Raw genomic sequence first — 26,075 nt, forward strand, 5'->3', positions numbered from 1 at the left:
ATTATCAGGTAGTAAACACAATTGCTCTGGTGACAGTCGACCAACTTGTAAAACCAGTGTGCAGGGTGAGTTTATTCTCCTAAAAATACTTTACAGTGAGCGGAGTACAGTATGTCGTTACCTGTTGGGAGGAACAAGGAAGAACACTGAAAAAGGTTGACATACACACAAAGCACACCACAAGTTTTTAAAAAAAGCATGTATTCATTTTTTTTATTATTAAACTTCTATGCTTAAGCAATCTGTATTCATATAAAAGTTTTAAAGCGATCAGCCCAAGACGAGGAGACGGAGCATCTCAGTTTGGTCACTGACCTGTGCCACATTACAAAATCCTAAAAACAGGAGTGTGATTGTGATTATGAGTGACATCCATGATTACAAGTGACGGACAAAATAATAATAATAAAAAAAAAAAACAGTAAAGTGTTGAAGCCAGCTTGGGAGGGAGGGGGAGCAGTACACAATAAATAACATGAAATTCACCCACAGTTTAGGCTGCAATAGTCTCTTAGTTGTGTGTAAGGGACTGGACGTTTAGCACCAGGCCTGTTTGTGGGATAGGATGGTGATGAATGTGAACGTGTGATGGGTGATGGCAGCTATTCCGATGTGTGCACTTCTTTGTACACTCAATGCATTTTCCTTGTTAACCTTTTTAGTTCTAGTTTCTGTAAACCATGACGTAATTGTTTTTTAAAATAAACATTTAGACCCACATTCATGCGTTCCTGTCATTCATGACTGCACGTTATAATTTTTCCATGATTATTATTATTAGTTATTCTCTTAAATACATTTATTTATTTCACACGTCAAGGTGAATCACAGCTTGGTGATACCTATCATGGCTTCCATGATGAAGTGGGGAATTCTAGTCCACGGTACCGATCATATTCATTGTATGTGTTTGTGTAGTTTTAGTCACTGTCGCTGGTCTCGCTGCTTGGGTCTCCTTGTACTTTGCTGCGGTGCTGCATGGCCCGGTGGTAGGCAACCTGCACGGACTTGCGGATGTTGGATTTCCTGCCCTCTAGCATCTTCTCCTTATCCAGCTCTTGGTCCACTCCGAGTGGTACCAACTTGGAGCGCGGGAGCCACTGCCTGCATGCACACACACACATGTATGTATTAGAAAAGTATTTTAAGTAAAGTATCCCTTTAGAGACACCAAATTTAGGGATATCAAAGTAGTTCAGAGGAGGAAAAGTGGCCGGTGTTGATGAAGGACTTTTGCTAGGACCAGATCTTGCTTGTATTGAAGATTAACCTACAAGGCTTAGGCTCGTTAAAAACGTTAAGTAGGCTAGACGTAGTTATTGAGTACAACTCAAACCAGAGTACAATTACCAATTGAGTGCAGTGGTATGAAAAAGTTTGGGCACCCCTGATAATTTTCAAGATTTTCCTTTATAAATCACTGGTAGTTGGGCTCAGCCATTTCAGTTAGGTTTACAGAAAGTGTGTAATGTTTTTTGTATACAAAAGTAGACCTAAATATAATGATGTTTTATTGATTTGAATACCTTTAGAACACAACATTTGTTTGGTAAGCTGAAGCCAATCATGAGAAAGGTGGCCAATTGCATGTAGCATGTTCTCTGAAGAACACCTCGTACTTTGGTATGGGACAAAAAAAAAAATATATATTATAAAAATAATATATTGACAGTTATTATGGTACCCATTATGTCATTGTATGGTCATATCACCTCATACTTCGGTACGTGACAAATAAAAATAAAAAAAAACAAAAAAAAAAACTCAACCCATATTAGGAAAGCAGGAAGTGAACAAATGTAACAGTTACTGATTGTAAAAGTACCAGATGGAGGGGTAGGATTTAATAAGCTTTGCTTCTTCCTACTCCTTTTGGACATGTGGAACTGGGAACTGATTATGGGATGCACTCAATTGTGATCTGATGCATGTTCAAATGAAATAAAACCATTACCATAAAGGAAAATCTTGAAAATTACACTTTGAATGGGCCCCAGGCCCCACTGTCCTAGAAAGGTTAAGAAGCCCTGGCCTAGAAACAAACACGTGTAGTCAATGGTCAAAACATGTATGCGAGCATAAAAAAAAATGTTACATGTTTGCAGGTCTGCGACTCAATGTCACACAGCCCTTGCAGCCCACGTTCAAAACCGTTATTTTTAGCAGCCCTGTAGGGATCACCCAGACTCATTAGTTCGGAATCACTGCTCTAAAGTATATAATTTCACAGTACTGTGATATAGCTATAGATATAGACACTGTGTGTAGTGTCATAAAAATGGTTTCCGGACGAATGAGGTTTCCATCGATCGGTTGTTACGACAGGTCGGTGCCCCCCCCTCCTCTTCAGTTCTGACAAACACGTTTGGCCTATTTCTTTGAACTGTTCTTTCATTGTTGACTCAGCTTCCGTTGAACCACAGGCCACAAACTGAGACAAGTGTGCCGACTCAGGAAAATCACAACGCCAACTGAAAAGCACTTTATGAGGGCAGTGTGGCTCGGGTGGTAGAGTAAGTTCCAAGATTGCTAGTTTGAATCTAGCTGGCTGCCTTTGATGATAAGTTCAACCAGTGACGGCTAGACAAAGCGTGTAAACAAAGATGCCGGAATAGTTGGAACCGCAACCCATTTGCTGCCACACGCCGGTCGGTGTTTGTGAAGGTGTCGGTTTTAAAAGGCGATTATCGGCATATGACGATACCAGCCGAGCGGCCAAATCTACAGCACATCCTGAGTTGAATTTGAATTTCAGTCTGCATATTAATTTAATACCAAATTGCATCTGCTATTATTTTCAGATGGCAAATATATGAAGAGCTTGCAACCAAAAGGCGCTAAATCCAATTTTCACTAAGTTGTATGTTTTTCATGAGTTTAATAGACCTCTGTCATGTGTATCCAAATCACATATTTTGGTCTTGAAATCATTTTAAAAAATATGAAAAAAAAGTGATATGAAATTTATGCTTTCAACCAAAAGGCGCTATTTCCATTTCAGATTTCAAAAGGAGCTAAATCCCTTTCTTTATTCTGATTGGCCCAAGTTTCCCATCTATTGAAAATCTGACCAATCAGAGAGAAGAATACAATTGGCACTGCACATACAGAAAGCCAGTATCAGTGCGCATCCTGTTTTGTTTGTGTACATTAAGTACACGTATGATAGTTACGGTATGTTATGCAATTCAGGAGAACACAAATTGTGTTTTTACAGTATTCTGTAACATGGAAGTTTTTTTTACGCCATAAAAGGCATGTCTCTACCTTGACACCTCCAACTTTCATGAGAAACATTATTTTACTTGTACTAAAAAACATACAATGTAAAGAGTTTGTAATGAGATGATTTTTGTCACTGTCACCTTCATGGTGCAGTCAAATATGAGCACTGCTTTTAATAACATTTTTATTATTGTCTGCAAATTGTTATTTTTCATGTGTCGCTCGACTGCAGCCTACATTAAAGCACCTTACATTCTTTTACAACAATGCCATTGAAGAAGTTAAAGGTGACTTCAAATTTATTTCAGCCAAAAGGCGCTACATCCGAAAAAATTTTTTTTTTAAAATATATATAAAATACATGGTGTGTGCAGGATTTTTATAGCATGCATTTTTATGACCTATATTGATAGCTCTTTCATTTGCAATATAGACTTGATGACCAAATAAATTGATATGTGCGTAATTAAAAATCATTGATTTTCTCGAAATCAGTCAAAATGGATTTAGCGCCTTTTGGTTGCAAGCTCTTCATATATGGGCTGTGTATTTATCATTAAAGGTAAAACTGCCCAATTTAGTGTGCTATTCATTTTAGGTCATATAGCTTCTGTGAAAACAAATATTTCATCTTTAAGATTTTAGAGCTTATGTAACGTGGGAACATATGGAGTGTCAGGTGGGACTTATGTCGCCATCAATACAGTATACTGAGAGAGAATAATCAAAAAAAACACTCACCAGGTTCTCTTATTGTCAAAGAAGAGGACCAGGAATAAGTGCTCCCTGGCTTCCTGGGTCATTTGCTCACCAAGTTTCAGAACATCCAATGGGGGGACCGGGATGGGGACACCCCGATGGAACACCCCCTCTCTGGGCATTTTCGGATCAATGATCTGCACACAAACATCACACTGTTTAACCCGCTAAGACCACTTAAGTGTCAAATGCTCTTTTTGACTTTGGACTCACCAGAGCAGGATACGAAGGGTAACCTCTGCACTTGGCCCACACCAAGTCCAGAGCCTCCAAAGAAGAGTAATCATCCGAGGTCATCCAGCATCCAGACCTGGCTCGGCTGCGAACCACTGATCGATCGGAAGGGGACGCAACAGCTCAGTCACCACCAGGTTTGTGGTTTTAACAATGGCTAAGTTCTCTGAACCGAGTTGGTCTAACTCACGGTGTGAAACTCCCCGTGACCCTCCGACTGAGTAGGACTCATTTTCAGTGCCCGACGTCTCCTCGCTGCTGTCCTCTTGGAAGGCGGAGCGAGAGAATGAGGCCTTTCCTCTGCCTTGCTTTGAGGGCGTTGTACTGTAAGGAAAAAAAAATATGAGTGTTTTCATTTTAAAAGGTACAGTCGGACGACAAAAATATAAGTGATTTGGGAAAAATCAAGAAACCCATGATTGTACATACTGTCATTATGTGAGCCAATGCTGTATGATGTGTCTGCAGTCATATTTACCGTACCCACCAACATGTTATTCATCACTATGTAATGTAACTGACTAGAGAGATGGGACACATCACCTGGTACGGTCAGAGGCAGCGCTGCTGCTGCTACTGGTGGTGGACTCCGAGTCCGAGCTGGAACGTGGAAGACGGGTGTCATTTCTATATACACGAAAGCTTTCCGTAACGGGCTGGTTGCGCCCGTCAAAACCGTTGCTTGGCAAACCTGTGCAGATAACACACACATAGTAGCGTGAAGGAAGACGTGATATTAGTTGCCTGTTGTACATTCGGGTTGAAAAATTGCAAGAAGTTTTATTTTAAGATTCTAAGTAGAGCTTCAAAATGCAAAAAGACAAAATGGGAGCTTATCCTCACGAGGGTGGCGGGCGGGTGCTGGAGCTTATCCCAGCTGTCTTCAGGCGAGGTACACTCTGGACTGGGTGCCAGCCAATCACAGGGCACATATAGACAAACAACCATTCACACTCACATTCATACCTATGGACAATTTGGAGTCGCCAATTAACCTAGCATGTTTTTGGAATGTGGGAGGAAACCGGAGTACCCGGAGAAAACTCACATGCACAGGGAGAACATGCTAACGCAGGGGTGGGCAAACTACGGCCCGGGGGCCACATCCGGCCCGCCAAGTGTTTGAATACGGCCCGCCCAAGTATTTCATTTAAACTCAACATACAACCTGGCATCATGGCCTGAGCCAACCTTTTGATGGTTGTATCAATTTCGTTTTTTGACATGGTCTGTTGTTTACAAAGTGCTCCTGAAAAAAGGGACACAAGCACATAATAATAATAATAATAATTATTATTATTATTAGATTATTATAATTATTATTAGAACTATTATGATTATTATAATTATTATATGAATGCTAATTATTATATTAATTATATATAATATTATTGTTATATTTGCATATTTTACATAATAATAATATAATTATTATTTTAATTTTATTGCAATTATTATAATATTTTATTATTTTTAAAATATTTAAATATAAATATAAAATAATAAATAATAATAGCAGATTGCATGACAATTTTACAGATACAATAATACCAGGTGGACTGTTACGTGTAAAATATATAGTCTGCCCCCCCCCCGTAAATTTTGTCATATCAATGCGGCCCGCGAGTCAAAAAGTTTGCCCACCCCTGTGCTAACGCCACACAGAGATGGTTGAGGGTGGAATTGAACGCGGGTCTCCTAGCTGTGAGGCCTGTGCGCTAACCACTTGATGAAATAATAATGAAATAACACCGCTATAATGCCCCCCCACATGCGTGCTTGGCTATATAGACATGCTACATACCAAAAGAAAGATTATATTCTCATTTTTCATCAGAATTAAAAAGTTAGTTTCTACCATTTTAGTAATCAGCAGTACAACACAGGTATGTAACAAAAGTGAATCTCAAGGGGCGGTCTAGTGGTTAGCGTGCAGACCTCACAGCTAGGAGACCAGGGTTCAATTCCACCCTCGGCCATCTCTGTGTGGAGTTTGCATGCGTGGGTTTTTTTCTCCGGGTACTCCGGTTTCCTCCCACATTCCAAAAACATGCTAGGTTAATTAGCCACTCCAAATTGTCCATAGGTATGAATGTGAGTGTGAATGGTTGTTTGTCTATATGTGCCCTGTGATTGGCTGGCCACCAGTCCAGGGTGTACCCCGCCTCTCGCCCAAAGACAGCTGGGATAGGCTCCAGCTCCCCCCGCGAGGAAAAACGGTAGAAAATGAATGAATGAAGATCATCATGACTATATGATGAACAGCCTTTTTTACTTTCATGGATCTTATTAAGCAATATATTGCTTACTCGAACACATTACTCGTCACATTTCTTCTTTTTGCATTTTAAGCTGTACTTAGAACCTCGTGAAGATCCAACAGTGTCAAATATTGCACTGGTCTTAAAATCAGGAATCAGTGTGCGTACAAGTACCTGGCAGCAGGTCGTCGCTGTCGCTGTCAGAGCTGGAGCTAGTGTGGGGGCTACGCGGACGCTTCCTCTGTCTGCTTGGCGACAGCATGGGTAACTGGGGCGGCCCGATCGGGCTGGGGGTTACTCCCGTCGTGGCATAGCCCGTGTCACGGTTTTTTGGAGGGCGCCCCGGCCTTTTTGGAGGTCCGGCCATTTTTGGGTTCTTCTTGGAGAAAAGAACTGATGTCCGTCGACCCACTTCTGGAGCTAAGGCAGACGAGGACATACTCAGATCTTAAAGGGGTTTAAAAAAAAACAAAAAAAAGTATATAGTGAACAGACACACGGGCACAACAAACAATCCATAAACACCAGAAACTGACCTTTTCCACCAAGCTCCTGACTGCTGCTTTCTTCTCCTTCATCGTGGTGTCCTGCAGATGTGTGATGGGAGTGGGAACCCCGATCTCCTCCTACTGACTCCCTGGACCCCAGACCTTCTCGCTGGTGAGCCAGCTTCCTCTTAATGACGCTGAGCTCCTTCCTTAGAGCTTTGGCTCTGCGAGACTGGCCGATGGTGTGCTTCCCCGAGATGACCTCCTCAAGACGCGCCTGCACGTAATGTAACTGCTCCTCCAAAGGTAGGCGACGCCTGTTTTCTGGCAGGAGGAGTTCTGCGGGAGTCACAGGGTTAGAGAAAAAGCACAGTTTATGAAGTACAAATGTCTTCTAAAGTGTCATTTTGGAAGATGGTACCATCTTCAAAGTGAGAGACCCTCTCACCATCTTCATTTGAAGACAATTGCCAGTCAGTTTCTCTTTCTCTGTTTCGCTCCCGTTCCCGTTCCCTGTCTTGTTCCCGCCGAGTGTCTGGGCTTGGCTCTCGAGGAAGGTGCATGCCAGTTTCGTAGTCAAAGCCGATCCGCTCCGCTTGCCGTCTGGCAGTCCTGATGACCGGTCCCCCCATTTCTCTGAGCCGCAGGGCAGCGCGGTAGAAAACCGTATCCTTAGCGTTGTATTTCAGGCAGTTGTTGACTATGAGGCCAAAGTCGGCCTCAAACGCCTCAAAAGTGAGGTAGCGGTGGGACTCGAGAAGGTTCCACATAGTCTGGAAGTCCATGGGAGTGTCAATGTGGTCCAGGTAGTCTGGAACCTGCAGCCGCAGTGGATGAAAGTCACAAAGCAAATGACAAGTTAGCATAAAGAAATTCAGATTTGTGTAATATTATGATTCATTGTGTGTAATATTATTGGCCAGCCAATCACAGGGCAACAGGGCACATATAGACAAACAACCATTCACACTCATATTCATACCTATGGACAATTTGGAGTGGCCAATTAACCTAGCATGTTTTTGGAATGTGGGAGGAAACCACCTGACCGGGTCATTTTTGACCCATTTATGGAAGGTTGGGGTAGTAACACAAAAACTAAAATTTCTTAAAATTTATAAAAGGTAAGTTAAAAAATGTGAATGGCATGATAGCAAAAACATGTTTTTTGAGGAATACCTGGAATATGAAATGATGAAAAATTTTCATTACCAAGATATTTCAAGAAAACAACCTGATCGGGTTATTTTTGACCCACTTATGGAAGGTTGGGGTAGTAACACAAAAACTAAAATTTCTTAAAATTTATGAAAGGTAAGTTAAAAATGTGAAATGGCATGATATTAAAAACATGTTTTTTTTAAGAATACCCGGAATCTGAAATGATGAAAAATTTTCATTACAAAGATATTTCAAGAAAACAACCTGACCAGATCATTTTTCACCCACTTATGGAAGGTTGGGGTAGTAACACAAAAACTGAAATTTCTGAAAATTTATAAAAGGTAAGTTAAAAATGTGAATGGTATGATAGCAAAAACATGTTTTTTGAGGAATACCTGGAATATGAAATGATGAAAAATTTTCATTACGAAGATATTTCAAGAAAACAACCTGACCAGGTAATTTTTGACCCACTTATGGAAGGTTGGGGTAGTAACACAAAAACTAACATTTCTTAAAATTTATAAAAGGTAAGATAAAATGTGAATGGTATGATAGCAAAAACATGTTTTTTGAGGAATACCTGGAATATGAAATGATGAAAAATTTTCATTATGGAGATATTTCAAGAAAACAACCTGATCGGGTCTTTTTTGACTCACTTATGGAAGGTTGGGGTAGTAACACAAAAACTAAAATTTCTTAAAATTTATAAAAGGTAAGTTAAAAATGTGACTGGCATGATATTAAAAACATGTTTTTTTTAAGAATACCTGGAATATGAAATGATGAAAAATTTTCATTACAAAGATATCTCAAGAAAACAACCTGACCGGGTCATTTTTGACCCACTTATGGAAGGTTGGGGTAGTAACACAAAAACTAAAATTTCTTAAAATTTATAAAAGGTAAGATAAAATTTGAATGGTATGATAGCAAAAACATGTTTTTTGAGGAATACCTGGAATATGAAATGATGAAAAATTTTCATTACGAAGATATTTCAAGAAAACAACCTGACCGGGTCATTTTTGACCCACTTATGGAAGGTTGGGGTAGTAACACAAAAACTAAAATTTCTGAAAATTTATAAAAGGTAAGTTAAAAATGTGAATGGTATGATAGCAAAAACATGTTTTTTGAGGAATACCTGGAATATGAAATGATGAAAAATTTTCATTACGAAGATATTTCAAGAAAACAACCTGACCGGGTCATTTTTGACCCACTTATGGAAGGTTGGGGTGGTAACACAAAAAGTAAAATTTCTTAAAATTTATAAAAAAGTTACTTCAAAATGTGAATGGCGTGATATTAAAAACATGTTTTTTTTAGGAATACCTGGAATATGAAATGATGAAAAATTTTCATTACGGAGATATTTCAAGAAAACAACCTGACCGGGTCATTTTTGACCCACTTATGGAAGGTTGGGGTAGTAACACAAAAACTAAAATTTCTTAAAATTTATAAAAGGTAAGATAAAATTTGAATGGTATGATAGCAAAAACATGTTTTTTGAGGAATACCTGGAATACGAAATGATGAAAAATTTTCATTCAACAACCTGACCGGGTCATTTTTGAGCCACTTATGCATCTAAGGGTTAAAGATTGTTCATCTTCAGGAAAATTCTAATGGCCGCACATCTACTGGAAATGTATTTAGTGGTTTCATTTTCCGAGCGCGAGTTTAGAGTTCAGTGTACCTCTGCAAGGGGCACAGGCTCAGTGAAGAAGTTGCTAGTGTCTCTTTCCTGTAACTGCTCCAGTGTGCTCCTCAGAAGCACCAGGAGGGGCGTCAGCTGGATCTCCAGCGCCATCTGCTGCATTTTGATCTAAACACAGAAATGCTGCCATTTTCATACAATCACACAAAAGCGGGTTGCGTCGATGCGGTCCCAAACGTGTGTGTGTGTCTCACCGTTTCCCTCTTGAGTTTTTCCCTCTTCCGGATGAGTTCCACGAGCAGCCTGGCTCTCTCCAAGTCGTGTCTTAGTCTCTGCCATGCCTTCAGTTGCTCCTTTAAAGCACTTTGTTTCTCTTCGCTGTCCCTCTGTCGCATCACAATCAGGTGCAAACATACGAGGCATCGTAAGGACATGAAAGACCGCGGTGAATTATGAATTAAATACTTGAAACATAACATACCACAGGAACTTGGGCTGAAGGCTGTGGTGGGAGGGGGTCAACATGTCGTTGCGATTGCAGGTGGGTTTGCAGACGTCGCAGCAGAGGCACACCATTGCGGCTTTGCCTCTTTAGTGTCCAGTAGCTGTGAAGTCGCTGCATAAACTGGCTCTTTCTGGGTACTGTTAAGTTACTGGTGATTTTGCTTAGCCTATATGGAAAAAAAAAAACTTAAGTATTGGACACATGAATGCATCATTAAATGTGGGGTGTAGGTCTGTGTATTACTGCAACATTTACCTATGGGGGGGTATACAGGGGACAGACACAACTGGAGCAGCAGCTCTCCTCTCAGCCAAGATCTTCCTCGCTCTCTTCATCTTCAGCCTGGACTTGGCCTTGGCCCTCTTGGCACGCTCCGAGCTCCAGCCCCTGGAGTCCTCGTCATGGCCGATGCTGGGCTCGTCGTCCTCCTCTAGTTCCCCTTCACTTTGAGACGACGCCATGCTCGCGCCGCCGACTCCTCCCAACGGTCGGGCTGATCCCGGCGGAGTGTGGATATCACAATAGGCCGTCTTACGGACGCTGAACGAGGTTCCATTGGCTCCGGTCTCTCTGACCGGCTCCATTTTCATGTAGAGGCCTGCTTGTTGGGCGCACGTGACGTGGAAGGCGGTGTAACAGTTGGCTTTGTGACACTGGATGCAGGCGCCCGAGCCCCGCTGCTTGCAGATGTAGCAGGTTAGCTTCCAGCGCGCAGGAGGGATGTGCTCAATGCTGTCTATTGGCTCCAGAAAGACGGTGTTAGCAAAGCAGACCTGAGGAGCAGCAAAGTTCACTTTTATTACTAGACAGCGATAAACTGCGGGGGTGACACAGGAAAGTACAAAAAGCACGACACATTGAATGCATCAGTGGGAACAGAATGCAAAAACAACTGAAAATATTCACTTTCACTCACTCATTCACTCTATGAGCTTTTCTTCCTGGCATTCACTGCACCAGTGACATGGAGGGATGCGTTTCAACAGAGATGAAGTCGGCGATTTTGCAAACAACAGAATTTCCTAATTTATCGTTATTTTTGTGGCGATCACTAAAGCAGGATATCCCTTTAACTGCAATCTACAAATTCAATATGCAAGCATCAATTCAATGCACCAGAGCTGCATCACAACATCATGGAGTTTCAACAACAAAGAACCCACAACAGAACCGCATATGGGAACAGTATGCCCTCACCTCTGGAATCCAAAGGGCGCACACGACGTGAGCCCAGCGCGCGTCGTCCGTCTGTTTGAACGCTCCTCCCTTGTTGGGGCAGAGAGCGCAGTCCACCGCTCGACTCGGCGACTGCAGGCAGCGACGACACAGCCACTGGCCCTCCGGGATGTACGGCACTCCATAGCACTCTTGGTGCACCGCCAGGTTGCACATGTCACAGAAGAGGATCACGTTGCTGTTCTGACACTCGCCGTCGTTACAGATGCAGCATACAGCATCCTCATCAATGAGGGTGCTGGGGTCTGCCTGTAAAAAGGAGGATAGTGGGGTATTTTATTCTTATTGTGGCGCTTTGCAGAGAACAACTTTTTATTGAGAGTGAGAACAAATTTTTATTGGCGTTGAATGAATGGGCTGGCCCCCCAAATACAACTCGGACCTCATCCAAATTTACTCTCCAGCGCGGTCACTGAGGTCCGAGGGCCAGCTCCGACTTGTGGTGCCCAAGACGAGACTTAAGACCAGGGGAGACCGAGCCTTTTCTGTGGTTGGCCCCAAGCTATGGAACTCTCTCCCCTCCCGAGTAAAAAAGGCCCCCAACATCGAAAGCTTTAAGCAGGGCTCTCAAATACGCAGCCCGTGGGCCAAATGTGGCCCGCAGGACACTAGTTTGAGGCCCCCGCCTTGATATGAAAGTTTAATGTTAGTGCGGCCCGCGCAAGTTTGATATGGATGCTGTATGGTATCATGTACCCAGAAAAAATTATTACGTTTGATTCATGTTCATGTTAAAGGTTAAATAACTGTTAATAGTTATCCTCCCTATCCGTGTGGAAGTGGTAAGTTTTTGGCTATTTAAGTTGAAAGGAAATAACTTGAAGGCTACCGTTTAGGTCGCTAGCTCTCTAGTGTGCGAGTTAGCATGTGTCTCAAGACCCTGCAGTTGCGCAATATGTTGTAAATAAAAAAAGAGTATAAATGTGACTATAGTCGTGTTTTGTCATGTCTACAGGGCTCTAATAATGCTTTGTTCATTTTAATCTGAAAAAAAATAATTTGTCTACCCACCAACTATATGTGCTTTCTTAAGTTTTTATTATTTGCCGTTTTATTATTATTATTATTATTATATTTATTTATTTATTACTGATTGATTGATTTTCTTTATTCTTGATTTGTTTATTTATTTTTCATCTTATTTTGGGTAGAAAAATAAAAAGTAAGATATTTGAGAACAGTGGAATGTTTTATCAGAGCTTTTCTAGAAAATCGAAACCAAAGCAAAGTTCATTCATTTTTCAGTTTTTAATAAATGCGTTTTTTGTTTGTTTTTTTGGAAAACCTGATCCAGTCTCACCCAGACCCGAGCTCCAGTGGTGCCCAAGTAAATTGAGTTTGAGACCCCTGGTTTAAGTCTCGTCTTAAAACCCACTTTTATTCTCTGGCTTTTAACTCGGAGTGAGTCGTTTGGTCCTGTGTCTTTTAGTTCTTTCTTTTTATTTTCATTGGTTTTATTTTTTTTATACTTTTATTGCTTTGCTTCTTGTTTTTAATATTTTAATATCTATTTTACTATTTTATTTCTTAAATGATCTTTTAGTTTTGGATTATTACTTTTATTTTACTAGTCTGCGTAGCACTTTGGAAACTCTGTTTCTAAAATGTGCTATGTAAATAAAGTGGATTGGATTGGAGTGAGAGAGAAAAGCTTGCTTTTAACCGCTATGCACAGCAACTAAGTCATGGTGTTACGACAGGCTATGCCGACAACATCGCATAACGACACAAGCACAGGCAAAACAAAAGCGCTCCCGCTGGTTGGACAGAACCAGGATGCAGATATGCAGCTCAAACTACAAAACGGACGAAACCATCCACATCGGCAGCACCGCAAAGCACGCTGGGAACAAGGAAGTGCCACGAGTGACGCCACAATATGTAACATTTACTCGTGCTAACATGCACTCTTGTCACAATGCTTTTAACATGACGTACCTTGTTATGGCTCTCAAAATATGATTCTTTTTCTAGACGGTCCATGAGGTACTCAAAGACCTCCTGAGGGATGGGCGTCACACCGTCAAGCCGACGTTTGTCGTTCATGATGTCGAGCCAGATGTAGTCCTCCTCGTCGATGTCGTACTCCACTTCCTCATCCAGCTCCTCTACAGACTTGTCGATGTACCTGGATAGAAAGACACAAGTGAGGAATTGTCGCATTTTCACGAGCAGTGAATTATTTTTTTTAATGACTTGATGTCTTAGGGAAGCATGAGTATTTTTGGGGGATGGAGATACTGGTTAGAATTCCAGACTAGGTCAATAAGCACAAAATACCGTTCTTGGTCTCACCTGTAATAAGACGAAGGCCGAACAGGGGCATCGGGTCTCTCTTGGTCCAGTTCTCGAAACACTGCCTCGGGCAGTTTAACGGCAGGTCCCGACTGAGTGCTGTGTTGATGAGAAAAGCCATCCTTCTTCTTTTCCTTACTTTTATGTTTCCCGGACTTTGGCGTGGCTTTGCCCCCATTAGATGACGACATATCAGGCCTGTCCTTACCAGTGCCTCCTACTTCGCTGCCTCCAGCTCCGCCGTCGCTACCGTTACACACCCCTCCGGCGCTTCCACCTGTGACAGAAGGCGGGCCATTCTCTGCATCGCTGTCCTCCTCTGAGACGACATCGATGTTCTCGAAGATGCTGATACGGTGAATACGTCCTTGAATCTCCAGTTCTACCATTCGCTGCGCTTGGGCGTAGGTCATTGTGTCCCTGCTAGGGGAATGTGACAGCTCAGACCGATTGGGGCTACAAGGTGTATTTCCACCATGCCCCTGCCCTCCTCCACTACCGCCGCCATCATCCATATCCATTGACCCAACTAGTGACGCACGAGGAGGCCGTCCCTTGCGTTTCTTCTGGGGCATAGCCTGTGCAGGAGGCGGGTTGTCGTGGTCATAGTGGTAGAGGTGGTACTCAATGCCGCTGTAGCTCTTGTACACCTTGCGACAGCTCTCCACAGGACACTCATAAGGCGGCTTGGTGGCCCGCAAGTTGTGACAGAAGGTCTTCACGTCAAAGTCCAGGCCCATATTGCCAACAGCCGCGGCTGGGTCAGATGGTGTTGACGTTTACATCTGAAAGAAGGTGACGGGAATAATAAACATACAGGGATCCATACTGGAGATTTGAAGTTTCTATGTGACGAGATCTGTTTGCACACAGTGCACCTGCTACAGTGCAGTCACGTGACTAACATTCACCTAAACAAAACAAAAGGTTCTATACTGTACTGATGCCTCTTAATTTAATACCAGTGTTATAACATTTACGGACCATTAATGTGACTAGTTAAACCTCAGCTTCATACAGCGTAACACTACAAAATATGCATGCTAGGACTGACTTCCCCAGCTGAAAGCATTATAATGGAGCTAACGTTAGCTTAGCATCGTGCTGCTATTTCTACTCACAGTGGAGCTAGCACACACACAGTACAAAAATGTGAACCACTCCTCCGAAACGCAACAGTAAGGAGGACAAAATAGCGAGTTAACTACACAACTTACTTTATTTGCTCGTCTTGTAGGAGGCTCTCTACGTGAGGCAAAAAGCGAAAGCTACAAGCTAGCTGCATTGGCGATACTTTTAAGTTAGCGAAAGAAGGGTGCTATGGCTGTAACGTTGCATGTTACTACATCGGATGAACAATAAAAAGTATTATTCTAATCTACGTTTGCTTGGAGACTCACTGGAAGTTGACGTTCGTTCAACTGGCCATTCAACCCGACGCTAGCGTTTCCCTCCACAAACGACCCCACACTCTGAATCTTGTCACTTAGCATGAAAATGACAACAACATAACTTACTTGACTAATAAAGGCCTCTAATCAAATTAGATCAAATCTGTGGTCTTGTGTGTGAGGGGGGGAATGCATCCAAAGGACGAGAACTGCTACACTCTTGTCTTGTTATGGAGGTTGAACACGAACGTTCCTACTTTATGTTGGAATGTATAGAAAAAAAAGTGGACTACAATAAACATAATTCCCATACAACTTTGCTTGCTAACTTGAGCCAATCTCCCACGAAACCAGCCGTCAAACATCACATTTCTGGACTAATAAACACTTACTACTCCACGTTCCTCAAGATTGGCCGCTTCGGAAGCCTCACATCGAATCGGAAGGATCGCAAATCGACATTAATTGGTTAAGATAGTCCCAGTTGAAGCCATGTGAAGAGATGAGACAGTGAATTGTTTTATTAAACGATATAATCCACCGATTATTTCATTGTGGGCTGATTCGGGCATTCGGTTGAACAAAAGGCGCTGCCATTGCTCTAAAGCTACGCCTTGAACGCGGGTTGGCACATTCGACACACAAAAGGAGCTTCCAGAGCTTGCGGCTTTGTTACTAAAATACGTCCTTGGTGTTCTCTTGAAAACTGTTTCGTAGATATACAGTATTTTGCCTTTACGAGTTTTATAAAGAGATAAATTATTTATTAATATGTTCTTTTTTTTAATTCTACGCGAATCTGTCGATGTGTTTCCACAATTTGACGTATTGTTGAAATGCGCCTGTTTTTAATGTATCCGTGTTTTTTTTTTGGTCTTACATAAATGTCAACCGATTTTAAATATGTCCGTTGGAGAGATTTGAATCGAAGAGAATGAAACGTGAAGATAGGACTGAAAATAATATTTATTTATCTCTCACATAGTCATACAGTGCAGCAGGGTGAGTGATGCAGTAGGAAAGGTGGCAGGCAGAAAGCAATCCCACTCACTTTCAATACAAGTTTCTCCACAGTCTGAGCATATACTGCAAGGGAATGTTGGTCAGAGACATGCAGGAAGAGGGAAAAAAAAAAAAAAGTCATAACTGGCACTTGAGCCTTTTGATCTCTGCCACCAAATGAATTGGTCAACAATAAGTACCCTTACTCTGCTCAAAACAACAAAACACCAGATACAAATGCCAGAGAACAGAAATCTCTTACAACTGGAATCATTTCCCCAAAGCAGAGGATTCTGCATAAAGTACTATAAAAGTCCAATTCAAACTGAATTGATGGTATACTATACATCATACCAACCTCTCCACAATGCATACACAAAATACCGTTTACAGTAACACAAACCTGTACAGTTCACAGCTTGGGAGGACCACGGTCCTGAAACCTTTCATGTGTTGTGGAAATATGGAAACCGTAAATTAACTTCTTGCTCTCCGTTGTGTGAAAAATCAACTGTTGACCACACTTTGGTGATTTTTAAGAACCATGACAGCCAGTCAAAGCCACTGCATACACAAGGAATTACAACATAAAATACAATTATGGGACTCAATATATATGTAGTGCAAATCTCCCTTATTAGCTATTATTTCAAATTGACCGTTTCCGCAACTGAAACCAGCTAACAACATTTTGAAGGCGATGTCGTTTGTCCCTTGCCATCTCAATTGAAGGACTTTTTTTTGGTACCATCTAACAGCAATAAAAGGCTTCATTCAGTGTTCAGCGGAACCCCTCACACGGTAGCAGCATCGAAAATCAAATAACTTAAAAAAAAAAAAAAACGTCCAGTTAACTGGTGATTGCACACTACACTTGACGCTCGATAATAAGTACATTTAGTAGGGAATTGAGAGTTTCATGTTAATACTTTGTTCCAACATATCGGATATAAGGCTTGTGGCAACACCACAATCAAAGCTTTTGTCAAAGTATTCAATTGCACTTTAAAAGCCTCGAGCCTTCACATGTTCAATTTGCTACATTCGGACCACAACTGAACCCAGAGGCAGTACCTGTAGAAAGAACTATGTACATCATTTATGGCTCTGGACGCTGCCTTTCCCCCCCACACACCGCGGGGCTACGACACTGTCTAACCTTGTGTTGCATCCGACAGAACCATTTGACCTGAAAGAGGGGGGGTTTCACCTGCTGGCGTAATTCGTCTTTCTTTTGTCATTAGTAAAACATGCACCATTTTTCCTTCACAAGGCAACAGTGCATTTTACCCCTATGGCATACAGTAGTCATGGGGTGGAAAGTAAAAAAAAAAAAAAGGATTAAAAGTTAATTTTTAATGAGAATATGAGCAAATATTGTGTTAAAAGTGCAGTGCTACAATGTCATTCATAAGTAAACCAAAAAAGTGTCTGTAAGGCATATAAAGAAAAGACTGCACTCAAAGTGAAAAGGACGTGTATGCAGACGGGAAAATGTTCAAGGCACTACATTCCATCAATGATAATACTGTTTGCTTGGAGAAATTATTTGTTGGGGGGCCCCAAAGTGTACATTTTGTTTGGTCTAAACAAATAAAAGTGCCGTAATGTATATGAAAACGACCAGATTTATGTCGGTGAGCATTAAGTCTTCATACATAACACACGCGCATGATATAATCTAAACCAAATCGGTAAGGGATATCAGAGTATCAAACTTCCTTTCCTTACCTAAACTTATAATAAGTGCTTGTGCAGTTGTGGTGACTCAGCAAAAATACAAGTCGCCTATGCAATTTCACAACAACTGCAGGTTTTAGGTAGTCCTGGTAGATTTCGGACAGAGGCCGTTCTCAGTGTTGCACATCTCCGCACAGGAGGCTTGGATTGCAGGTTTTGCCGCGGTGGCAAAGTGGCCAGGCCATTGCTGAGTGTAACCGGGACCAGGGACCACGCCATCATAGGAACACGTGGGCAACAAGTAGCCAGGGGGCAACACTTGAGGGGATTTGAGACCTTGGCTTGTCGTCAGAGGGAAGTCGGGAGGCAACCCGGCGGGGCCGGGATGGGATTTCATCTGGAAACGAATTGTTCAACATGAACCGGTGAGTAAAACATTGTATTGAATGATACACCTCGATTCCAAAGTACCTTATACGTAGCTGCGCCTTTCAGGTCCAGTAAGCGCTTCTGCTGTTTGATCTGGTTCAACGACGGGGATGACTGATGGCTCGCCGCTATCGTCTCCTTTGCCCAGTCGTCGACCAATTTGTGCAGGTCGTCTGTAAAGGTGCATCTCTTATTGTTGCTGTTGTTAGTCTGGACCTGAGCAAGATGACCGATTGAGCGAGGGGACGGCGGTGATGTGGCCGAGGCGAGCGGCGGCTGCGTTGGCGCCGTGGCAGCACTGAACGAGGACCCTGAGAAAAAGACAAAAAAAAAAAAATCAGATAAATTTGCTCGGTTGAAAAGCTTAAAAATCAATCATCTGGCTGATTTATGGCACAATTTGAGGAAAATTTAATCAGGACTATTATGGACTATAGCCAATTTTACCAACGTATCAGCCAAAGGATTACATACAGTACAGTACGACTGCGACAAGTTACTATAAAATGTTTCATATGCAAGCAATGACAAATAATAATTATAAAATCTGTCATGCAAAACAAATAACATCTGTCAAATGAATAATCTGCACCAACTACTAAATCACATTTCCAAGTGCTGACAAAATAGAGAAGGAAAAAAAAACACAAGTGCAACAAAATAAGACGAGACGGAAAGACTACAAGAAAGTAAATGAGATAGTTACTACTACTGCGTTCTTTGCCTAGACATAGTCGTTTCAGAGTGGACCCTATGAAGAGGTAAAACAACACAAGACACAAACAGTTAGGCCAAAGACGGATGTGGACAAACTGCTTCGACGGCACATTCAGCTATGAAAACAAATCGGTGGGAGAAAGAGAAAGAGCAAAGGAAGGTTTTAAATTTGGGCGGTAGTGTGTTTTTAAAAGGTGATATATTTGCATTAGCTTTATTTTGGTATTTTAGTAAAATGTGTTCTCCATTATCAGTATTTTTCCTAAGTAAGAGCGACGTGGTGGAAGATATATCGGTGTTCTCAAAAAGGAAGACTGGAGCCTTGGTGAGTGTGACGATGCCTCTTCAATCAAATCAAATTTCAAATATGAAAGAGCACACATAGCTACTTTCAACTCAAAGTAAAAAAAAAATGCAGGTAAATTAAAAGGGAAAAAAAATTAAAGAAAAAGCAATATTGATGATACAGCCCTTCATTTGGCGGTGCAAGTCTCCCACAGTGCCCTGATTGGCGCCTGCATCATGCACGTCTTCTCCATCCAAACATGAGGGACAGGGAGAGGGGGCTGGCTTTCTTCTCGCTAGCAAAAGGGGAGGGCTAGTGTTCACATGATGACTGAACTGGGGGATGTTATATAATTACAGTGAAACAAAGTCCATAACAAATAAAAAAATTCGCACACACACGCACACACACACAGTGTCACTAATAAAAGCCCCATGTTTGGAGAGATTGAGCTGCACTGTGTTTGTGGGGTTGCTTTTTTTTTTATTTTTATTTTTTTATTTTTTTAAGCCAGAAGCACTGCATGAAGCATCCTTAGGTGAGGGTGGATGCTATACTCAGAACAAGTATGGTCATGAATGTGGTTCTGTGAAAAGTGAATGATTGGAAATGATTTTTTAAAAATAGCTAACAATAATGTCAACGTTACTACTAGACTATTGTTTCATGAATTTGAGGAACATTTTATAAGGCTATCATTAATAGGTTATTTGGGCCTATGAATAATGCCAAAAAAGTGACTTATTATTTGACTTGAAATTCTATCATATTGTTCTAATGTCACTGTTCCAATTGTCATATAGTGATTGTTATGATATGGGATAATGTATTACAACTCGACAACAGTGCAATATTAAAAGTTAACTTTAACCTTAAACAGCAATTGTCCCTTATTCTCATACATATCTTCTAGTGCAGGGGTCGGCAACCTTTATTATGAAAAGAGCCATTTCACCCCCTTGCTCACTAAAGAAAAATAGCCTGGAGCCACAAAACATAGTATGTTTAAAACAAAATTGGAGGGAATTTGGGGCTATCAAAGTAGTTCAGATAAGAAAAAAAAACAAGTTGGAGTACTCTTGCTAGTATTATATTAAATATAAACTTACATAAATATATGTGTAAATTACTGTAAACTTACCTGATACCTGAAGTTCCAATGTCGCTGTTTTATATGATCTCTAATTTATTTTTTAGAATTGTCAAATAGCTTTGGGAAAGTATGAAAAGTATTTATAAAGTATTTTCCTTAATGTTTACCTGTGAGAGAGAACTGAATAGCATCCTGTCTGCTCATCCTTGTACTCATCCAATCACCAGTCAGAACTCAGTCAGGATGCATTCATGGACTCACACAAAGTTGGATTTTTTTAAACTCATTACAAAGACATGCTTTTTCCCCACTGTGGTGTTAAAAAATATTCAAGCATTGCAAAGGGAGCCACAACAAAGAGGCTGAAGAGCCACATGCGGCTCTGGAGCCGCGGGTTGCTGACCCCTGTTCTAGTGTAAAGAATCTAAAAATGAATGTAATTGAAATGCAAGTCCGATGGAGCTAATGTAACCATGTCAACTTGGCTGACAGTGAGTCATGTGAAATAAATATCATGAGAATGAGAGGGTGAGAAAATAGAAAGGAACAAATACAAACAGATGGACAGAGACACAGGTCCACTGAGGAATCTAGTGCGTGGTTTGCTACTGGATTTATAGGTGACTCTCTCTGATGTTTGGTGGTAAACCGTCCAGCCTGTAAAAAAATGAATATAAGAGGGAAGAAAAGAGAAGAGAACAAACAAGAGAGATACTTTGAAAAAAGGGTACAGAGATATAAGAAATGAGACACCCCCACAATTAGAAAGCACTTGCAAATGATGCAGACAAGGAGTAAACAATATTGATGAATGGCAACGACACCTGCCAACCTGAGTGATGTCTTTTATGGTACGCTACTACTGTACATACAAGGTACTCAAAAGCCTACTCTTCCACATAACGCACATTCAAAACGCTTTGTGAAAGATGTTGACGTTAGCCAGTGTGTAGAAATCTTATTATGGGATGTACTCAAAACCATATTCAAGAGTGAAATTGCATGTTGAGTACTATAAATGTGTACATGTTGGTAGGTCTGCATTGAAATCAAAGCTTCTTGTGACCCCCCCTCGGGGGGGGGGGGGCCCCACTATTTGAGAAGCATTGCTTTAAGTAAAGTCAGAGCTGGCAATTAGGCAATTAAAAAGGAACCTTCAGTATACAGTAATTAGTGTATACTAGAAGTAGTTATAGTTATTACTACTAACTCTTAAAATAGAAAAGCTCACATTGATTCAACACAATTCCCAATGAATATTACTACAACTTACAATACATACTTGTGTACAGGTGCTGTATTTAATCTAAATGTAGTATATACCGTAGGTACAGTATGTTATTTATGGTAATATTTGTCATTTATTTGAACATGCATACATCACATAATTCATTGCATTTATAGCTATTACGCCATATAATAGGTTATATACGGAAAGAGCAATAAAGAGCATAACATTTTTGATCAAGAACAAATTTACCTTGATTCAATATTGAATCGTGATGTTGTATGTTTTTTTTTTTATAAAGAAGATTTCCAGCTTATTTTTCCCCATCTATCTATTATGATCCCTACATATTAAATTTTGTTCACCCTTCCAAAATTTACTCCGTTTATTAGTATTTAGTGTTTGTATGCAATTATTGCATTGAGTAAACGTACTGTAGCTTAAGTGTTCAGGTTATTTTGTGCAAGCTGTGGTAATTTAAATTGTTTGATGTGGATCGTTGCACTGAATTTATTAATTTGTGATTTCTTAAGTATGTAAATTGGGTGACACGTTATGTTATAAATTAAATGCAACAGTAAAAATCTCGCCTCGGCGCCATGTTGGATGAAAGCCAGCTCTGAGTCATGTCCTCCTCATAACATCATAACAGGCTACATCTCTTCAACATTGCCCAGTGTTTTGCAGATGTTTTGCATATTTGTAACAAATAAGTGATATTATGTATGCTCCTATAATGTGTGTACCTTGACTTGCTAAGTTTGTCATCCCGTCAACGTGTTGCCCGGTGTAGATGTTGTCCGAGGAGAAAGAGCCTTTCAAAGAACAGGGTTGCTGGGTGTAGACCTGCTCTGGGACTTGGCTGCACTGATTGCCCGAGCTGGAGCTGCCACCGGAGTGGGCAGAACCGTCAGACAGAATGGAACTTTTAGCAGGGGATCCGGATGAACTGCCGGTACTTTCACCTTCATGCAAAAAAAAAAAAAAGAAGAAACTGATGACAAATTGTGGAAAATGACTGAGTAACATGATGATGTCATCCACTTCCATGCACATGAATCATGAAACGGACCCACGTATCATCATCACGGCTTAACCCACACACCTTTTCTCTCTGCTGCGGCGGCGGCGGCGGCGGTGGTGTTGCTGATATTGCTTTTGAGCTGCTGCACCATCGGATTGAGCAATTTTCCGGGCTTGAGTTTGTGTTTACTGGCCCTTCGTCTTCGTCCGCTGGGTGGAGCAGCGTGAAGTAGGCCAACATTGTGGGGCACAGACTTTCCCAGCTCTTTGTACAGACGTTCAATTTCACTCCTCTGAAACGCTTGCAGTTCCGAGATCTCTTTCATGTGTCTAAAATGTCAAAAGCAGTTTGATATAAATTTTCCATCTTTCTTTCAGAGATTAATAAACGATCTATGTTAAACACCCAAATAATTAGCTTATCGGTTCTGTATTTTTATGTACATTGGTGTTGTTGTGAGTACTTTACTTTTCTCTCAGCTTATGTAGCTCTTTCCTCACGTCGGCATCTTCAAACTCTGAGTCATTGTCGCTACTGATGTAGGATGAGTGGGCGTGTCCTGCAGGAGGCGAAGGAGAGTGACCGTTCATTTCCAATGGCTGCCGGCTTGGTGATTCCGTGCTCAGTTCGCTTTTGCTCCGAGCAGATCGTTTCAGAAAGGCGACCGCCCTCTTCATCAGGTCACTTCCGCCGTGCTCGGATAAAGCGTGAGCCGGGGTTTGAACGTGAGCCGGAGGAGGGGCTTTGCTGCTGCTGCTGTCCTCATCCGCAGAATCAGAGTGGCGGTAGTGGCGATGGCTTGGAGTGCCTATAGTCATGGCCCGCGGTATATGCTGCGGTGTGACGTCGGCGCTGGACGCCGGTGTAGCCTGGAAGAGGTTTGGCGGGGCAGAGAAGCGGTTACTAATTTGGGGTCTAGAAGCACCGGTACTTTTATCAGCTGCAGCTGTCAAAGAGGATCTTCCGGCACTAACATAGTCTTTGTTATTTCTATCTGGTCCGTGGTTGTGGGACCACGGAGAACCAGTAGAGTGCATCGGGGAGAAGCAGGTGCTGCTGCTAGTCTTGTTTTTTTCCACTTGGCATATTTCATTTGGTGATGTGGGTCTCACCTGGAAGAAAGACATGATCTTCAGCCAAACATAAGACAACACTAACATCAACCAAACTGCATTACAAATGAGAAGCGAGAGATTTGAGATGAATCAATTCTTACTTCCAAGCAGCTTGTGTAGTTATATGAACCGGAACTCACAGTCACATCTCTTCTGTTTGAATTAGAAGCTACACAAGTAGAGAGAAAACAATGAATTATACAGTAAACCTCGGATATATCGGAAATTCGCTCACAACAGACAGATAAAAAAAGAACCGATTTTTCTGTAATGCATTTCCAATAAAAATTCATTGCATATATCGGATTTTTTATAACGGATTTCGCCTATTTCGGACAAAATCTCCAGTCCCATTCCAATGCATTTCCATTAAATTTCCCTCGCATATATCGGATGGCCGCATCGTGGCGCTCCGATTCGCCGAATCGTGACAGGCCGCTATACGACGTCATTTGCAGCGTTGCCTGCGCGTCCAGGTACATTGGAAACATAGTCAAGGAAGTGCCTTTTTATAACGGATAAAATCCGATTTACGCATATACCGGATATAAATCCGATATATGCGTAAAACGGACATTTTCCGGTATACGCATATAACGGATTTCGCTTATATCGGACAAAACCAGTGGGAACAATTGAATCCGATATATCCGAGGTTTACTGTAGTAATATTGAGACAAATATATGACACTAAACATTCATTACCTACCTGCCAAGATGGACGCACCCTGTGCACCTCCACAGTCTGGGCTTTCAGGAATCTGAGGCTAAGAAAAACACAAACGTGCATGTAAGCCCCCAAAAAGTCGCGCACACACACACACACACGATTGTAGTATTTACCAATGGGTCCCCCTGTTTCTTGGTAAGTGGCCCCTCACTGCTCTTGCCATCTGACACGGATGTTGAGCTGACAACGTCTGCGTTGGAGCTGTGAGGGTCCGACACGGCACTGCAAGGCTGGGAGTGACCATGTTCCTGGTACAACAGATTCCTCAGCTTCTCATCCAAGGTCTTAATGGTGCGATCGACAAACTCCACGCGGCGTGGCCCCTCGCCGTCCGACTCTCCAGGCCCCCCGCCGCCTGCCGCCTGCGGATGACCTAATGAGACGGAGGAGGTCTGATGCGCGGGACTCTGGGGTTGGGAAGTGACAGACGACGGCGCTATGGTTGTGGGATAGGGTTGCTGGAGGACCACGGACTGGTGAGTGGTCTGCTGTAAGGGGGGGTCCCCGGTCGGACTGGGATGATTGCCGTGGCCGCTTTGTGTGGCCAAAACGGCTACTTTATCGATTGCGTTCACATCCAGGGAGACCGGTGGCACAAAAGCACAACAGGGGATATCAGTTACTAAAGACACAGCAGAGATGCAAGGTTCTTCAACAGGAGGGGCGTCACCGCTGTGGCTGATAGCCAAAGCACTGGGTTTTGTTTTAATGACTGAGGACTCTGGCGGAAGGACTTGGGCTAGGCCAATGTTTTGGTTTTGAAGTTGCACTGATGTGGACAGAGGGCCTTGTGAAGTTAAAGACGTGTGAGCAGTAGAACATGGAGGTGTGTTGCTGTTGCTGGCAGACGTTCCAGATTCTGTAAAATGTAAAAGCCAAGAGTTAATGAAGAGCTGACGAGGTTGGGGTTGGGGGCAGTTTAGGCCATAGAAAAGTGGAACCCGGTCCTTTGTGCCCAATAGCGTTACATCTTCGCCCATAACGCCCTGTCAGCTAAAGTCTTGTCTTCTTTGCTGCCATGGACCACTGCAGAGGATCTCTATTATATAACTGACCTCCCCAGAAGAAACAACATTGCTGTATCTTGTATATTGCATGTTCTTGGATTTTCTCCAGGTACTCCAAATTGTCCGTAGGTATAAATGTGAGTGTGAATGGTTGTTTGTCTATATGTACAATGTATACGTACAACCCAAATGAGGATAAGCGGTACAGAAAATGGATGTAGTTTATTTGCTCTCCAAAAATATTGGCTAATATTGAATCTTTTAGCGTCAATTTGTGGTACAATAATCACACCTGCCTTGTTTAATGACCTGGTTAAATTAAAAAAAAAAGTCTGTTTGTCCAGTCATATTTGTCATTGCACTTTTCTTAAAACTGTGTGTTTTAAGAAAACTGCTGTGTTTCGATGATATAACAGATTATATAAAATAATCCAATAAATCCTGATACCCTACCAGCAACAGAAATGCATTTTGGAATACATCAAAACAGGCCGTTTTCGCAGGAAGAATGAAATCCCCCAAAATACAGCCGAGTAG

General features: G+C 41.8%; 2 protein-coding genes across 13 annotated transcripts in view; both read right to left on the reverse strand.

The window, feature by feature from the left end:
* Positions 1-36: 36 nt before the first annotated feature.
* Positions 37-15,931, reverse strand: brpf1 (bromodomain and PHD finger containing, 1). 5 transcript variants are annotated; one of them, XM_058052010.1, is made up of 16 exons: positions 15,620-15,931; positions 13,837-14,621; positions 13,480-13,669; positions 11,503-11,790; positions 10,561-11,078; positions 10,282-10,471; positions 10,055-10,186; positions 9,840-9,968; positions 7,416-7,785; positions 7,016-7,306; positions 6,654-6,899; positions 4,762-4,909; positions 4,409-4,542; positions 4,198-4,313; positions 3,967-4,121; positions 37-1,104 (listed from the first exon to the last, which is right to left on the reverse strand). In XM_058052010.1, the coding sequence occupies exons 2-16, from the start codon at positions 14,574-14,576 to the stop codon at positions 921-923; spliced, it is 3,831 nt and encodes a 1,276-aa protein (XP_057907993.1). In that variant the 5' UTR covers positions 14,577-14,621; positions 15,620-15,931; the 3' UTR covers positions 37-920. The 5 variants fall into 5 exon arrangements, with proteins under 5 accessions (XP_057907993.1, XP_057907989.1, XP_057907991.1 ...); XM_058052006.1 differs by having other exon boundaries at positions 6,654-6,926; positions 15,620-15,885; XM_058052008.1 differs by lacking the exon at positions 15,620-15,931 and adding an exon at positions 15,354-15,577 and having other exon boundaries at positions 6,654-6,926.
* Positions 15,932-16,186: 255 nt separating this feature from the next.
* Positions 16,187-26,075, reverse strand: part of LOC131104556 (serine/threonine-protein kinase WNK2) — a 32,348-nt gene continuing 22,459 nt past the window's right edge. For 3 of the 8 annotated variants that reach the window (XM_058051863.1, XM_058051867.1, XM_058051862.1), the window contains 10 exons: positions 24,645-25,390; positions 24,511-24,568; positions 23,903-23,970; positions 23,155-23,798; positions 22,768-23,015; positions 22,409-22,627; positions 20,993-21,091; positions 19,045-19,089; positions 18,381-18,649; positions 16,187-18,306 (listed from right to left, as the gene is read on the reverse strand). In XM_058051863.1, the coding sequence (XP_057907846.1) occupies positions 18,046-18,306; positions 18,381-18,649; positions 19,045-19,089; positions 20,993-21,091; positions 22,409-22,627; positions 22,768-23,015; positions 23,155-23,798; positions 23,903-23,970; positions 24,511-24,568; positions 24,645-25,390 (2,657 nt within the window). In that variant the 3' untranslated portion in view covers positions 16,187-18,045. Of the gene's footprint in view, positions 18,307-18,380; positions 18,650-18,945; positions 19,637-20,992; positions 21,092-22,408; positions 22,628-22,767; positions 23,016-23,154; positions 23,799-23,902; positions 23,971-24,510; positions 24,569-24,644; positions 25,391-26,075 lie in introns of those variants that run through there. The other 5 variants (XM_058051865.1, XM_058051864.1, XR_009119799.1 and 2 more) reach the window with 5 other exon arrangements.

This window comes from Doryrhamphus excisus, chromosome 16 (genome assembly GCF_030265055.1).
Source record: "Doryrhamphus excisus isolate RoL2022-K1 chromosome 16, RoL_Dexc_1.0, whole genome shotgun sequence".
Lineage (NCBI taxonomy): Eukaryota > Metazoa > Chordata > Actinopteri > Syngnathiformes > Syngnathidae > Doryrhamphus > Doryrhamphus excisus.